Source organism: Vombatus ursinus, unplaced genomic scaffold (genome assembly GCF_900497805.2).
Source record: "Vombatus ursinus unplaced genomic scaffold, bare-nosed wombat genome assembly UNPS02014848.1, whole genome shotgun sequence".
NCBI classification, from domain to species: domain Eukaryota; kingdom Metazoa; phylum Chordata; class Mammalia; order Diprotodontia; family Vombatidae; genus Vombatus; species Vombatus ursinus.
Window position 1 is genome coordinate 3,639,501 of NW_020954626.1, and position 17,591 is coordinate 3,657,091.

Consider the following 17,591-nt stretch of genomic DNA (forward strand, 5'->3'; position numbering starts at 1 on the left):
ATCTCTAAAAGCTATGCATTTTTAAAGTAGAGAACTACATTATTAACCTTTAAACCTAATACTGTTTGCAAACAATAAAGTTAAATATCATGTCTGCAATTTCAGTAAGACTTGGGGAAAAGACTGTCAATATAGCAGCTATGTCATATTTGTTCCTCAAAACATCAGAAATTAAATCTGAAACTGTTCATTTGATTTAGGTTCTGCACTTAGTTGAATTTTTACAAATCCTGAAGTAGCTGCAGCGAGGCAAAGAAAAAAAGTTGTTTTTCTAAGGAACTATGACTATCAATGGTACTCACCAGGCAATATAAACCAAGTTAACATTCTAGATGAGAGCTACATGAGTCATGTTATGCATATGTAAATTGTGGATCATAGAGTCTCAACACCAAAGTAAAATTACCTAGCAAAGTACAGGCCTGCCTTGTATGCATCATTTCCTTATCATCATCAACTCCATCAATTACAGGGCTGCCTCCCTGCTTTGTATAGTGAAAGTAGTCAGCATTTCCTGAAATTGAAGAAAAAAAGAATTTTTCATTTTATAAGTGCTAAGAAAAATGTTTCTTGAATGACTGCATTCCCAAAATTCTTTATCTGCAATCCCCTTCCAAAACCAAGTGAGTGTTAGGAAGAAAAACTTCTGTCAAAAGCAGCTCCTTTATGCCAGCAATGGAATTAATTGCTAGCTCCTCTTCCTGACTTCTTTATTCTCCAGGGCTCTAAACTTTCTAATCACGTTTGACTACTCCTCTCTCTTCTTGAGCCCCCAAACCAATCACTTAAGACTTTACTGTTGCTAAGTATGATCTTCTCCTCATGGAAATCCTAAAAAACTATAGTGTGGAAGACTCTGGCAGTACCAATCAGCTTTGAGAGACATCAGGTAAGGCTTCAAAAACAATCAGTAGATCCCAGTGTACTAGATAGGGACTTCTGGCCTACAGGATCAAGTATAGTCCCAGGCCTTCTACAATCTGGTGCTAACATACTTATCTTCCAGGCTTATCTCCTACTTACCTGGCAAACCAGATTACTCCTATTTTGTGTTTTTTGGGGGCTTCAGTGTTTTTGCTCATACCTTTCCCAGCCACCTCTTCTCTACTAGTTCAAATCCTATTTGTCCTTCAAGGTTCAGCTCTGATCTCACCTATTCCAGAGTCTACCCTGAGATTGGCCCAAGAGTAAAGTGACCTCATTCTCATAAATCACCTCTCTGTGCTATTAATGAAGTCTCCTCAAGCTAGAGATATCCTGATGAATCTGTCTAACTATTTTGTCACTCCCTAGCCCTTTGTTCAGTCCTTAGCATGAGAACCAGAAAGTTTCTCAATTATGGAATCGATTTCTGTCCTACTCACCATTAACCATAATAGGCTCCAAGTGAAATATAAATACAAGTAAAGTAACATCAATGTTGTGTTTTAAACAAAAGTAAAAATCTAATCAATGCACTGTACAATTCTAACTAACCATTGTGACATATAAAAAGTTCAAGAAACATAGTTTCTGAGTAATTAATCATTTTATTAATTATGCTAACAGATAATTAATAAAAGGGGTCAGCGGCACTCTCAAATGCCAAAGACTCCTCATGGAACCCAATCAATGTTTATATGCCCTTAGAAGAGTGGGTGTTCCTGAGGGTGGCAATCAACTTTGATTGATTAACAATGAGAAAAATGATTATCATAATGATCAGTGGACCTATTCTAATAAGGGGCTAGGGGACATGACTCTGATCACTCACTCCCAGATCACCCCCAGCCTCAAGGCAATCTAGACCAGAGTTTCTTAAACTTTTTCCTCTCAAGACCCTTTTTTCTGTTTTGGCAGCACACTACATATACTTTGTGTTCAGAACCAAGGCTGCAGTGAAGTTATGTGATGTGATACGGGCAAGTGCTACCAGAAACACCTTGGATTCATTATACCTTTGATTTTTAATTAATTTTGGGGGCATGTACCTCAAGGATTTGGGATCAACAATGTCCTTCAAAGATTGAACAGCCTACAGGTTTCCGAAAAAATCCGGTCCTAATTCAACAATTGATTATTAGCATAAGAGAGATAACCATGTAATCTTACCATGTAATCTCCACTGGAATTTGACTACAGATTGTTTTCCAGATCAAATATATAGTCCTCTGGCTTATAAAGCTCTCCCTATCCTTGCTTCTTCCCCCACCCATTCCCAGTCTTCTCACCCCTCATTTCCCCTCCCATATACTCTGCAACCCAGCAACACTAGCTGTCTTACTGTTCCTCACATAATATACTCAGTCTCCTAATTCAGAGTATTGTCACTAGCTGTCTTCTGTGCCTGGAACTCTCCCTCTTCATCTCCTAGTTTCCCTAGCTTCCATCAAGTCTCAGCTAAAGTCCCACCTGCTGAAAGAAATCTTTCCTGCTCCCCCTTAATTTTAGTGTCTTCCCTCCATCCAATTTATCCTTTAAATATCTTGTTTGCACATATTTGTTTGCATGTTGTATTCCTCATCAAAATGTAAGTAAGCTCTTTGAGAAAGGGTCTGACTCTTTTTCCTTTCTTTGTGGTACTTAGAACAGCACCTGACACATCACAGATGCTCAATAAGTGGTAACTGATTGACTATCCCTCTATCTGGTTTGTTTTTAAGCCCACAATTTAAATACTGGAAAAAATACTAATGAATTATCTAGTACAATTTCCTAAATTATTTTAATAATGTTAAAGAGTTACCCTAAATTCTATCTGACAGTCCTCTAGATTCTCTCCCTTAACATTGCCCCCTACCACATATAAACAGCCTACCTTATGATACTTTCCTTAGCTCAGGCTACTCTATGCTCTACCTGAAGGATGTCAAGATATGACTTATAGAACTCACTAGTCCTAGGCAGAAGTATAGATAAAATGGGTTAGTCCCCTAAGAGTCAGTGAAACACAGAATGAATTGGAATCACAGAACTTCAGAGTCAGAAGTGACCTCAGACAGAAGTCATCTAGCACAATGAATACCTGAATAAGAATTCCCATTACAACATGCTGACAAGTGGTCATCCAGCCTTCCTTTCTCTGAAGACATTTCTCTTCCTTCTTTCTGAGAAGGAACTCACTACCACTACCTCTCAACGAAGCCCATTTTTCTGAAATAGTTCTTAAGGTTAGGAACTTTTCCCCCCCTTACATCAAGCTTTAAATATTCCTCATTGCAACTACCCATTATCCCTACATCTGACCTCTGAGACCACGCAGAATAAATCTAATCTTTCTTTCCCATCATAGCCCTTCAACAGTATTGGGCATGATGCATCTCTTAATGCAACCTAAGATTCTATTGGTTTTCTTGGGTTCTATATCACACTGTTAACTCATATTGGGTTTGCAGTCCACTAAAACTCCCAAATCATTTTCAGAAAAACTATCTAATCATATCTCTCTCTCATGTCCACATTTTATACCTGTGAAGTGGACTTTTTGAACCCAAATGTAGGGTTTTACATTTATCCCAATTTAACTTAATAGATTTATCCCAATACTAACCTACTAGGATCATTTGGATCCTGTCTTTTATCCAGTGTGTTAACTCACTCTTCCCAGTTTTGTGTCACCTGAAAATTTTATAAGCATATCATGCATGCCTCTATATAAGTCACTGATAATAAAGTTAGCCAGCACAGGGCCAACTCCAGATCCTTGAGGAATTTCACTGCAGATTTTTCAAGGTGACATCTAATCATTAATGACTATTCTTTAGGTCTAACCAACTCATGAATCCACCTAACTTTACTATTGTCTAGTCTCTAGACACACCTTTCCATGAGAACAACATGAGAAATTTACCAAATACATTGTTTAAATCTAGGTAAATTATATCTATAACACTCCCCTGTCAAAAAAAAAAAAAGGAGATAAGGTCTGTTTACCATGACATGTTCTGGGTTTTTTTTTTTTTTGTGCCCTTTACCTTTTTTTTTTTAACATTCACTTTAAAACATTTTGAGTTCCAGATTCTCTCCCTTCTGCCCCTCCCCCACTCATTGAGAAGGCACACAATATATCAGTTGTACGTGTGAAGCCATGCAAAACACATTTCCACAACAGCCATGTTGCAAAAACAAAACAAAACCCCCAAAAAGCAAGAAATATAAAGAAAGTAAAAAAAAGTATACTTCCATCTGCACTCAGAGTTCATCAGTTCTCTCTCTGGAAGTGTAAAGCATTTTTCATCATGGGTTCTTTGGAATTGTCTTGGATAGTTCTCTTGATAAGAGTAGCTAAACATGCCATGTCATGCTGGCTCTTCATGATCATTGCTTCCTTTTCTAAATTTTGTTAAACATCTTTTTAATATTCTAGGAATCTGCCAGGAATCCAGGTTAAATTTATTAGCTTATAGTTGCCAGGCTCTGTTCTCTTCCATTTTCTGAAAACTGGGACAACCTTGGACAATATGTCTAGTATGTGGCAAAAATGGAACTAGGATCGAGTTCTTCTGATTCCTAGTTCAGTGCTGCCTAGGGGACTCCCAGTTTGTTGTTGAGTATAGTGAGCAATCTCAACCCCATGCTGAAGGTCAGGAATTACTCTGTGCATCTTGGGAAGCCATCACTATTCTAGAACATCACTGCAGATTTCTAATATTTAATGAAAGGCACTGAGTTTTAAGTAGTTCCCAGCATTGTGCTGGACTATTTAAATGTTTAAGACAATCAGTTTAAAAACTTGGTTTTTTTTTAGCCTACCAAACATTTATTTGTTAATTTACTTGATATAGCTTTTTACTAATAAAGGAACATTAACTAATTGGTAGAGTGTTTAAGAACTTTTTCTTTCTTTTTAAAAGAAAACCTCACCACTCGGGAAGATGGCTCTAATATAAAAGTCATTTCTGCAGCAACCAATGGTGGCTATATGCTGTTTTTAGTTTTTAAAATGTTACTATATGCTTTAGGTAAATATCTCAATCCTTATATAGATTCTAGAGGAATATTCATGGGCTCTAGTTCATCCCTAAGCCTGGATAATTCTTGTTCCCTGATATCTCTTAGATCTGCCCTTTCTTTCCATTCCCACAGCCACTACACTAGTATGTTACTTTCTTATCACCTCCTACCTGGATTTTCACAATAGTTTCCTGGTTAATTTCCCTGCCTCTATTCACTCTTCACTTTAATCTGTCTCATAATTAAGTGCTAGGATAATTTTCTTCAAGTACTGCTTCAAAAACGCATTTCTTCTACTTAAAAAAACTTTGCTTCCTCCCGGTAGCTATCATGTAAATAGCTTCCTGTTTAAGAAGTCAATTAATTAGCCCAGATATAAGTGGAAAATAATATCAGACTCCCAAATGTCATTTTCATACCTAATCGTAGCATTTTAAATTCAGGTAACTTTGCTGAGGCACACAGCTGGTAAAAGATATGATAGTTTCTCTCCTCTTCTGCCTTTGAAAAAAAGAAAAGATTTTTCAATTACAGTAATCAAACTCAGAAAACTGAATGATGAAATATTTTTTTAATTTCATGATCTGGTGAAATGAACATAGTCCATTCCTAACCTCTCAATTTCATTTACATCATAAAATTTCAATCTCTCCATTTTGAATATAAGTATCATTACCCTTCATGTACAAATACCATACTTTTGACTGTGATATTTTGTTTGTGCTAATTAGAAAAAAGCTTAATACATGATATGCAATTAAAAAAAAGCAATGACTATGTTTTAGCTTAAAGCCACAGCTCTCTATTCATTCAAGATCAATGTTTACTGGCATAGAATTCTATAAGTGACTAGGTACAAGAGGAGATACAAAATTTAGACAAGATATGATCCCTGCCCTCAGAGTTTATGGTAAGATAAGACACAAACATACAAGTAAAAATTACAAGATACAATATTGGAGAGTTATAAAATCCCATATGTGATTTGAGGTGGATGTCCATTAGCAAATGAGAGAAGGTCAGGGAACTTAGTATCAAAGAAGGCTTTATGGAGAAGCTGGCATTTAACCAAACTTAAAAGGATGGGTAGGAACTCAACAGGCAAAGACAGAGAAGGGAAGGCATTCAAGGCATAAGGAACAAAATTAGCAAAGACAAAGAGGCTATAAGATCACATGATACATTTAGGGGACTAACCAACTAAGTCAGCTTAGCTGAAGTGTTAGAGTGAATGGAGGATAATAATGAGATAATGCTGAAAAGGCAGAGTAGCACCAGGTGATAAAGGGCTTTGAATGCCAGGGAAAGAAGTCTGAACATCACCTAGGTTGCTTTAGGAAGATAATGAAGATGCTTGAGCAAAAGAATGACATGACTGTATTTGTGCATAAGATTCAATAAATCCACATACACATACTTATCAAATACCTACTATGTGCCAGGTACTGGGAATACAAAGACAAAAATGAAACTTAGTCCCTGCTCTCAAGGAGCGTACATTCTAATGGGGGACAACACAGCAAAAATTATTCTAGTAGTAGTAGGATAAAGGATGAATTGTAAGGGGGTCAATGTTATGGTTAAAACTTTTATTTCTAGTGTCTTTTCCTCTCTTATTCCAATTTATCTTTATATTGCTTGTTTGTGCATATTTGTTTGCTTGTTTTCTCCCCCATTAGACTGGGAGCTCCCTGAGGGCAGGGACTGTCTTTTGCCTCTCATTGTATCCCTAGAGCTTAGCACAGTGCTTGGCACATAATAGGAACTTAGTAAAGGAGCTTATTGACTGACTGACTGACTGGAAAGGGTATTACAATAGTACAAGTGATTGGTAATGAGGTCATAGACTAAGATGGGGAAAGGAGAAAATTACAAAGGATTTTGTGGAGGTAGAAATAACAGGATTGGTTTGAATTGGATACAATAGATTAGCGAGAAGGAAGAATCAAAGGGAACTCCAAGATTTCAAATACAGGAGAATGGGTGAATCGCTGTGTGGCAAATATCAATATTGAAACACAATGGAAACAGGTCTGGGGGGAAAATAATAAGTTTGATTTTGGACGTGATGAGCTTGAGGTCCTGGAGGGACATGAAGAATAAGATAACTTGAAGACAGCTGGAGATGTGGATCTCTAGATCCACAGAAAAAAGGTAGAAATTGGATATTTGGCTTTAGGGGTCATTTGCATAATCATGTTAATTGAATGAGATTACTGAGGCAAAAAATATAGAAAAAGAAAGAAGAGGGCAGAGATTAAACATATGAACATCCAAAGGACTGGGAAAAAGATAGAGCAGTAGTGAAACAGACAAAGAAATGGTGGTTGGAGAAACAAAAAAATAATAAGGATCATAGGATGTTTCTGAAATTAAAAAATGAAAGAATATTCAGTAGCATAGAGCGGTCAACTACATGAAAAGCAGGAGAGAAATCAAGGAGGCTGAGGACTGAAAAAGTCAGCTGCATTTGGGGTCACTGATTATTTTAGACGGAGTAGATTTAATAGAGTGGTGGGGACAAAAGCCAGATTGTAAGGAATTAAGAAGATAGAGGATAAAGAGGAAATGGAAGCTTTGCATATACACTTTTTTTCTAAGAGGTTTAGCAGTAAAGACGAGGAGAGAGATGGGATGGTAGGTTAGATAGGACAGAAGGATCAAAAGAAGTCTTTTTTTAAGGTTATACAAACATAAGTGTGTGTAGACAAATAGTAAGAGGCAAAGGACAAATCAAAGATACATGACAGAGATAGCATGAGTGCTAGAGAAAAGTCCTGGAGGAGATGGGAAGGAATGAGATCAAAGGTACACGAATTAGCCATAGGGATGAATAGGGATATCTCTTCTATTATCAAAGAGGAGACAATTAACAATAATATTCAGAAGTTTTAAATGAAAGAAGGTTAAGGAAATTTATGTTGGAAAGCTTTAATTTTTTCAGGTGAGTAAGGCTAGGACATCTGCTTTAAATGTGGGGGAAATGGAATGGAGGAGGAGAAAAAGTTGGCAAAATATGCTCTAGAACTGATTAAGAATGAAGTGAATTACGCTTAGGCCAAAATCTTATGCCATATGATAGAATAATACAAGGTCATACATCTAAATTGATACATGACCTTAAAGTTAAAAAGTCTACTGAAAAAAATGGAGGGAGGCAGATTATATACCCCTCACAACTATGGGTAGGACATGTATTCTTAACCAAACGAGAGAGAAATAATTATACAAGATAAAACAGATAAATGATTACAAGAAACTGTAAAGCTTCTGCACAGACAAAATTAATTCACATAGGATTAGAAGGAAAGCAGTCAAATGAGAAAATGACTTTATATCAAATATCTCTGATAATGTTTTGGTGTCCAAGATATTTAAACAATTAATAAATATGTATAAGACTAATTGCCATTCCCCAATAAGTTGTCAAAGGATATGAACAAATGGTTCTCAAAAGAAGAACTGCAAAGTATTCACAACCACATGAAAGAATGGTCCAAGGGGTTATGAAAAACTGAGACACTAATGCACTGTTGGTGGAATTGTGAACTGAGCCAACCACTCTGAAGAGCAATTTGAAACTATGCCCAAAAGGCTACAAAACTGCGCATACCCCTCGACCCAGCAATACCACTACTAGGTCTATAATTACAAAGAGAACAAAGAAAAATGAAAAGGATCTATGTGTACAAAAATATTTATAGCAGTTCTCTGTAGTGGCAAAGAATTGGAGATTAAGGGGATGCCCCTCAATTGGCAAATGGCTGAACAAGCTGTAGGATATGATTGTGATGGAATATCATTGTGCTATAAGAAAGGATGACTAGGATGTTTTCAGAAAAACCTAGAAAGACTTACATAAACTGATGCAAAGTGAATGGAGCAGAACCAGGAGAATATTGTACATAGTAATAGCAATACTGTGTTATGATCAACTGTGAATGACTTAGCTACTCTCAGAAATACAAAGATCCAAGACAATTCTGAAGGATTTATGATGAAAAACGTTACCAACTTCAGAGAAAGAACTGATGGAGTTTGAATGCAGATTGAAGTATACTTTTTTTTACTTTCTTTATTTTTCTTGGTTTCTTTTTGGTCTGTTTTCTTTCACAACATGGCTAATATGGAAATATGTTTTGCATGACTACACATGTATAATATATACAAAAAATTGCTTGCCTTTTCAAGCAGGAAGGAGGAGAAGAAAGGAGAGAATTTGAAACTCAAATACTTTTTTTAATGTTAAAAATTGCTTTTACATGTAATTAGAAAAAATATATAAAAATTTTACCCAAAAATGCTCCAAAGCAGTAATTATATACATGTGTACATATATGTTTTCATACATGTGTATATATGTACATGTATAGATGCATTCATGTGCATATATTTAGATATATGAGAAAAGTTAGTTGTATGACCTTGGGCAGGTACCTTAACCTTTCTTAGCTTCAGTTTATTCATCTGTAAAATGGGGATCTTAACAGCATCTAATTCATAGGTTCTTGGGAGGATCCAGTGAGATAATATTGTATAGTATACTCAAACATTAAAGTGTTATATAAATGTTATCTATTATTTTTATATAAACTCATAAACACATGCATATATATGTATACATATCTCTGTGTGCATGTGTGTGTGTGTGTGCATGCTTTCGGGGAGTTAAGGAGAGAAACTTTTGATTTCATTGATATAGGGAACTTCCACTGAGGAAACTCTCCTTACCAACATATGATAGCTCATCACCTGCTCTGTAACTTATGACCTTAGAGAGTGGCCTAGACAATTAGAAGTTAAATGACTTATTCAAAGTTATACAGCCTTTGTGTGTCAGAGATGGGACTTGAAAATTGGTTTTCCTGACTCCAAGGCAAACTCTACCCATTACAACACATAGCCTCTCATAATATGCTAATAGCACATAAAAATGAACTAATTTTCTGTTCCTATATATTGAACTAATATCAGCCATACAACCCATCTTACCTGGAACACCACTCTGGATTTCTCTAAAAGATAAGTTCTCATGTTGGCACCAATAATTCGATATCTCTTATCAAAACCAATCTCAATGTATTTCCCAAAACGGCTGCTGTTATCATTCCTCGTAGTTTTAGCATTTCCAATTGACTAGGAGGTAAAAGAGAACAAGAATTTAATGGCTTAAATATATCAAGAATTTTTAGCATTTATAAGAGGATTCTGGAAGACAACAGGACCCAGCTTTTGATAAAGGCACTTTCACCTTTAGAGGGGTATCATTTTTGTACCTCCAGATAATCACTGCCTATGGTTTCCCAATTTCACTACCATATAAGACTATATCTAACAAGCTACTTCTCAGAGAAAAACTTGTGGCTAACAATTGAGTAATTGTCAAAGAGCATTTAACCATAATGTCTATAAAAACCAGAAAGCTTTTCTACATAAAAGCAGGTTAAGAGAGGGCAAAACAGAAGTCACCAGAGCATCTTGGCTATTGGGTTTCAATCGTCTTGGCCCAAAAAGCAGGTTTCTCTCTGCTGTCTACGTTGAAGAACCTAATATAGGTTATCCAAATATTTTATTTTAAATAAAAGCATATTTTATTGGAATACAAGTTTTCTTGTAAACTATCATTACTAATCCCCAAGAGCTCACAGCCTCATGTAATTATTTGCAAATAATCACTCACTGTTAAATAAAGTTTATATAAAACTTGGCTTAGAAGTCTGTCTATCCAGCCTCAGACACTTGACACTTACTGTGTGACCCCGGGCAAGTCAATTAACTCCAATTGCCTCACCAAAAGAAAAAGGGGAAAAAAAGTCTGTCTATAAGTATGATAATTTATATCTACAATGAAAAGCATCATCTTATTTCTACTAGAAAGTTACAAAGACTATCATATCTTACAAATTACAATATAATTTTGTAAATTAAAGTTATACATATTTTGCTCCTTGGTCAAGAAAACATATCTATATTTTTTTCTTTTAAAACAAAGGAAAAAATAGTGAAGAAACAGTACAAAGTAATCTGGCCACAATATAAAATGTTTTTACTCAGGAAATTTCATGGATTAAAATCTACAAATTCAACAAAGTTTAGTGATCTACTTTTGTCACAATCCTCTGCACTGGAATAAGGTCTGCAAGCCCTTGAAACTTGCGTCTAACCTTGTGGGGAACATATGTGAACACAGGCTTTAGCATATGCCTGGTCTTTTTTTCCCCCTGGATGAAGGCACTTTCAGAATTTCAGAAGATGTAGGGCCAAGGAAAATAAATGGAAGTAAGGAGCTATAAATTGTGATTCTAGCTCTGACTACCTCCAGCAAGTCTGCTTCTAGTAATTCACAGCTTTTTGTGCTTCTGTTTCCTCATTTTAAAAATAGAGAATCTGAAAACAATGATTTGTAAGATCTCTTCAAGCTATAGGATTCCATGATTTTAAACCCCAAACCTGAACATTTTGATTAAAAGGAAATTGCAAATGTAAACATCACCTTTCAATCACTCGTTTTTAAAATTTTGACACCAGTCTTGTGAAGTAGTTATTTATTCTAACCAACAAGAAACTGCTAAAAGAAAAGAAATTTTAGGAGTTCAAGACTTTGATTAAATCTGCAACTGATTTTAGGGAGACTCTGAATGAGTCAATGTTCTATATGAATTCATCAGGAAACATTAAGAGCTTATTAAGTGCCAGGTACTGTGCTCAGGCTTGGGGATACAAAGAAAATGTATAAATAGTCCTCAACTCCATATGCCTACATTCTAAAGTAAATGAAGATAAACATCTCTACAATTAATCTCTCAGATTAAACAAGGCTGCTGAAATGATGGGGAAATAAAGTTCAAACACTACCATGATTTTCTACCACATCCATTTCTGAATGTAAAAAAATCAGGGGTTAAAGTTAGGGAAAGGAAAAAATAATGTGAGAAAACAAGGTCATCAGATATGTCTTTGTTCATTATTGTCTAAGTAAACAGTGTACAGTAAGAACCAAGGTCATAGTAAATTAAGTGCTGGGTTTGTAGTCAGGAAGACCTGAGTTCAAATCCTTCCTCAGATACTTAATAGTTGTGTGACCTGGCAAGTCATTTTGAGCCTCTTTCCTCATCAAAAAAATGAAGAGGTTCAATTAGGTGATCTCTAAGGTCCCTGCCAGCTTTCAATTTATGATCCCTATAATTACAAGCAACAGGATAAAATCCTGCAGAACCTTATCTGTTGAATATTTATTATCCCAACTAAAGGACTGAAATTCTGTGCCTGACACTATTCATATCATAGTTAGACAGACCTGGTACACAGACGTGAAGTTTTGAAGCACTGTCTAACCTTTCTCCCTGTAACCCTTTCTTCTGCATTCTTTGGCTGCATATTCCTTTTTCAGATTTCAAACGGAAAGGTCCCAGATCTGTTATTTAACAATAAAAATTATTTCTCTTCACCCTTATTCCTAATCCACGTTCCTTTTGCAGGTGTCAGCATCCAGTTAAATCCAGTTACCTAATCCCTCCACCTTTCCTTATTTTCCTCCTTCCTCCCTCTCTGCAATCCCTATGGTCATCCTAAAGCTTTATATTGTCCCCAGCAACAGGAGAACAATTGAAATGAAAGGAAAATGAACATGGTTTCTGAAGGGAGCTTCCAGATATTTCAGAACAAATCATTCTGACCTGTTGTGTGGTCTAGCCCCTGTATCGTTCACGGAGTCCACTCAAATGTCAGGAGGCCCTGACAGGGGCTAGCTCCCACTCAGCATAGCACAAGAAATCTGATTGGTATACAACTAGACTGGACAATGTTTCTTGATGTAGTTAATAGATGAGATTTCTCATATTAGGACCAGCAGCCTGAATGATATACAAACCCAGTCATGGCAAGCCATTTTAGGTGCCAAGATGATATTTTTAAAATTAAGCTAGAAATAGGCATGACAATGAGAGGAAGCAAAACATAGCTTTGTTTTTTCTTAACCCAAACCAACAACTAGTCAGTTCTACAGTCACTATTTCACCAATGCTGGTAAAGGTGGAATCTACCATCACTTGTTCAGAATTTGAAATGGACCCTCTGAGAAAATGAATAAGAATATCTGCTTCAAAAACTTGAAGACATATAAGATTCTTGATCATGCTCTTTCAAAATGTGCATTTTTTTGCTTTCTTCCATTTGCATGCTATTTTCAACCACATTTCCACTTCTCACAGGAAGCTGCTCAACTCTCCCCACAGATCTATATCTTACATCACAACAAAAGTGGCAATTAGGTTGAACCAAGAGACAATCCTAAGGGTGACTAGGACATATCATCATTTTCAAACTTCACACAGCACTGCAAATCAGGCACAATTACCTTGGGAAAGACTACTGCAAAAACCCCTTGTGCCCCAGTTGTGTTATATCAGTTTTAACTTCATCTGTGCTTTAGGTGACAAGAAAGGCTTGATGAAGAAGAAAGAAGGGATAAAAAATATTCATATGAAATTCTAATTGGAAGCATTCACTTCTCTGAATCCAAATGAGTACTATTTTTTATTCATTTAACTGTGCTTCTTCCAAAATAGTCATTTTCCTTTTAAACACACTACTAAATTAATAATTCTGGAAACACTAATATTGAAATGTTTGAATTCTCTCACCTACAAAATAAGTACCATTTTCTCTACACATACATTTCTACTTCACTTAGGTATTTCTTATTTAAAAGATGCTCTTTTGTAAAAATTCTTCCTCCTATAAGTCTCATATTGTTACTAATCTTATAATTTAAAAGTTTTAAAAAGAACAGTATTGTCTTATCTCCTTCTCTAAGCTAAAATCATGATATTAGACAATAACATTAGCTAAGGTGTTAAAAAATGGAGAGGAAAAAATTTTAACTACTGTAATATAATAATCATGACAGTGAAACCCGAGTTCAGCATTTATTATAAGAAATAATATTTTCAGGGGAAAAAAGGCAGGAATCAGTCTAACTAGATACTGTAGAAGCAGTCAATAAAAAAAAGCAAGACCCTCCTGTAACTCATTAATTTATAAGCAATAGTTGTGAATCCAGTATATTGGCAAAAGTATAAATAAGAATAGATAACACCACAAAATATCACAAGGCATATTTCATTCATTAACCTGGGCTGGGGAAAACTTCAGTGAATCCAAAGACTTAGGCTCCCAGAATATCGTAAACTAGATGTGACAATGTATTTGTCTGGAAAAATAAAAACTTTAACAAGATGAGTCATCACTCCTTTCTACTTACAGGAAATGAGTGAATTTGGGGTGAAATTCATGGGGCATATAGTATAAGGCATAAATTTTTCTAATATAACCTCAGGTACAACTTACCTAAGATTTTTAGCAAAATAAAAATGTTTTAACACATTTAATTAGTAGATATAAACAAATGGGCCAGTAAGGTATAACTATGTGCCTGATTCTATTACCATGTAAGTGACTGCCATTAGTTGTCACACTGGGACACTTAGATCAAATATTAATTGTCATTACAGCTGAATGCAACTAATTTTATAATTAAATGCACGTGGTCCAAACACATATTAATTTCTAATGTCGTGGCTTACTAGTGAAAAATTTGGATGTCTCTAACCTAAACTAAGCATATATGTACATTTCTTCAGCTCACTGTGGCTGCATTAGCCTTACTGAAAATGTCTGACTATAAGAATTTTCACTAATTTCCTATGTCCCTCTCTATATTAATAATTTCATTTTCTAAATAATAAAAAACAGACCCCAGATTTTATTACTTATTTTATCCTGAAGTTATTTATACTTTATATTATTTATATACTTTATTATTTATTTATTTATATTATTATATTATATTTAAATATATTATATTATATTTATATATATTTATTTATATTATTTATATACTTCATATTTATCTTAGGCATAGTTAACAAAGAGCAGCATCATATTCAGCAGTAAAGGCTGAGGATGCTGCTACCTTACCTCCATAATGGGATTAGAGGCCAGGACCTTCTCTTCAACATTGGCCTCACTAGCAGAACCACTCACAGTTGCAAAGTATCTCATGGCATACTTAGCAGAGACTGTCTTTCCTGCACCAGACTCTCCACTTACAATGATGGACTGATTCCGTTCATCCCTGAAATACAAAGACTGTTAATCGCCAGCTGCTTCTCAAGCCTGATTGTAGACAGCATTATTTTCCAGCCAAGTGAAACCACCACACTTCTACAAGTTTATTCATGTTGAGATACATAAGAATGAATGATGCCAGTCTATTCCTTAATAACAACCACCAGCACTGTGCTGAAATGAGTAAACATCTGCCATGGCCTTCCATGAGTGAATGGGTCTAGACAGAGGCTCTTTGAATGGTTGTACACATGCCTCAAAGTACGTGCGTACTGTTCTGCGCCAAACAAATAATATGGCCACCAATCTAAAAAAGGTAGGAGTTGTTCCTCTGGTACCTTAGCAGAGAAATTTATAGGAAAAGTATGAATTACTAAAAATCTTTTGAGTCATTTGCTTGTATACTGGTAGCTGCCAAAGAATGAGTCTACATTTCAAACTCTCTTGACTCTCTTAATACAAACAGGGAAGAAAATGGTTCAGATACTGGCTACATTGGTTAAAAAAACAATAGAACATTATACGCCATTAACACAGAGTTAATCACAGTGCAGTTACTCTCTTTCCTTCCATTCATTCACACAATGACTTAATTCAGAACTTTTTTCAATGAACACTCCTGGTTCATAGAAGATTGCCCTTTCTGACTGTGGTGGATCCCCAGAAAAGAGAGGCAAATTTCCACTGAGACTATAGGGTACCAAGAAATGGCATCATTTATACCTATATTTGCAAAAATGCAATTTGCCTTTGAAAAAGTCTTTAATGGTAGTACTCTAAAAGGCCAAAAGCTGGAGATGTTTTCCATGGAAATGGATGACCCTTTAAAAAAAAAATGAAATGCAGTACTCCTTGGTTTCCAGATTAGTAAATTCGGGGTTTTCTGTGCCAGGAAAGAGAAATGAGAGGATTTCAAGATCTTTGCCTAAAAAAATTTAGGTTGTAATTGAAGCACATTTTGTAAAAAATTCTAGTCTTGCTGACTTATTTTTCTTAAAATGTGTAACAGAGGTTTAACTCCACCCTCCCACCTCCAATAAGGAAATATTAGTAAATTAGTTAGATCTTTAGAATCTTAGTAGATTAGTTATATCAGGGGCAGCTAGGTGGCTCAATATACAGTAAGGATGACTTGAATTCAAATCTGGCCTCAGACACATACAAGCTGTATGTCACTGTTAGCCTCTGTTTGTTGGTTTCCTCATCTATAAAATGGGGATAATAATAGTACCTACCTCCCAGTGTTGTTGTGAGGCTCAAATGAGATAATAATTGCAAAGCATTTAGCATAATGCCTGCTAGCTATCATCAACATCATCATTGGCTATTAGATATTGGGCAAGCATCACAGATATATTTTCATAATTAAAGGCGTGATGATTTAGTTGCATGTGCCCATGAACATGAAGTATAATTATTTAAAAGTTAAATGATACTTATTTGAGTTAAATTCTGTGTAATTTTTTTTTTGATATCTCAAAATTAAATTGCAGGAAAGGGTCCGAGGGAGTTGCTTTTTCTTGCCTTGCTACATATTACTGGAACATTCCGGATTGTAAGAGAGAGTATATTCATGATGTTTAATTACTTTGAATATTCTTGAATATACAAAGAATATTCTATTTCAAAGAAATCTATTTCAAAAATAAACTTTAAAGTTTGAAAATAAAAGCTTCTTCCCAGGGCAGACAGAATTATTTTAAAGCTAAATATAGCTTTCAATATTTTCCTGAGTAATGAAAGTTTTCTTTCCCCCCCTTTTGTCTCAGAGTTCTAGCTGCAAAGATCAATCAACAACCATCTATTGAACAGCCAGTTCCCTTTTGACACTGCAGTGCTAGGTACTGAGGAGTATACAAAGACATATAAGACATAGTCCCTGCCTTCAAAGTAGCTTACCACACGGCTATAGAGAGAAGATAAACACTTAAAAACAAATCAGTAGCTCTACAAAGTGTCAATGATTCATGCATGAATTCATTCATTCAACAAGCATTTATTAAGCCCCTGCTCTGTGGTGGGCACTTTGGCTAGGTACAGATAGATAGAGGCAAAAACAAAAAGTCCTTGCCCTAAAGACCTGACATTTTATTGAGGGGAAATAACACGCACATAATAAATAAACAAAATGTATACAAAAGAAATGCAAAGTAAGTTAGAGAGAAAATACTTGCAACTAGGGGTGATCAGGCACTTAAGTAGAGCTTTGAAGGAATCTAGGGATTCTACCACGGGGATGTGAGCAAGGAAGGGATTACAGGCCTGGGGAACAGTCTGTGCAAAGACATGGAAAAAGGATAAGGAATTTGGTGCATGAAGAACAGCTAGAAGGTCTGTTTGGCTAAAATGCAGAGGGGAGTGAAGGGAGCAACGTATAATAAATAAGGTGGGAAAACAAAGTTGGGCCAGAGATAACAGGCTTTAAATACTAAAGCAATTTGTTATTTTGTCCTAGAAACAATTAGAAGCAACAGCACTTTGAGCAAGGAAATTACATGGCCATGCCTCCTGAGCTTTAGGAATATCAACTG

At 35.6% G+C, this 17,591-nt stretch overlaps 1 protein-coding gene across 4 annotated transcripts in view; it reads right to left on the reverse strand.

The window, feature by feature from the left end:
• The window catches only part of MYO5A (myosin VA), a 227,318-nt gene that overhangs the window by 113,503 nt on the left and 96,224 nt on the right, over positions 1-17,591 (reverse strand). For all 4 annotated transcript variants that reach the window (XM_027840790.1, XM_027840789.1, XM_027840788.1 and 1 more), the window contains exons 5-8: positions 14,911-15,067; positions 9,925-10,068; positions 5,352-5,433; positions 407-514 (exon numbers count right to left, since the gene is read on the reverse strand). In XM_027840790.1, coding sequence (XP_027696591.1) covers positions 407-514; positions 5,352-5,433; positions 9,925-10,068; positions 14,911-15,067 — 491 coding nt within the window. The remainder of the gene's footprint in view (positions 1-406; positions 515-5,351; positions 5,434-9,924; positions 10,069-14,910; positions 15,068-17,591) is intronic.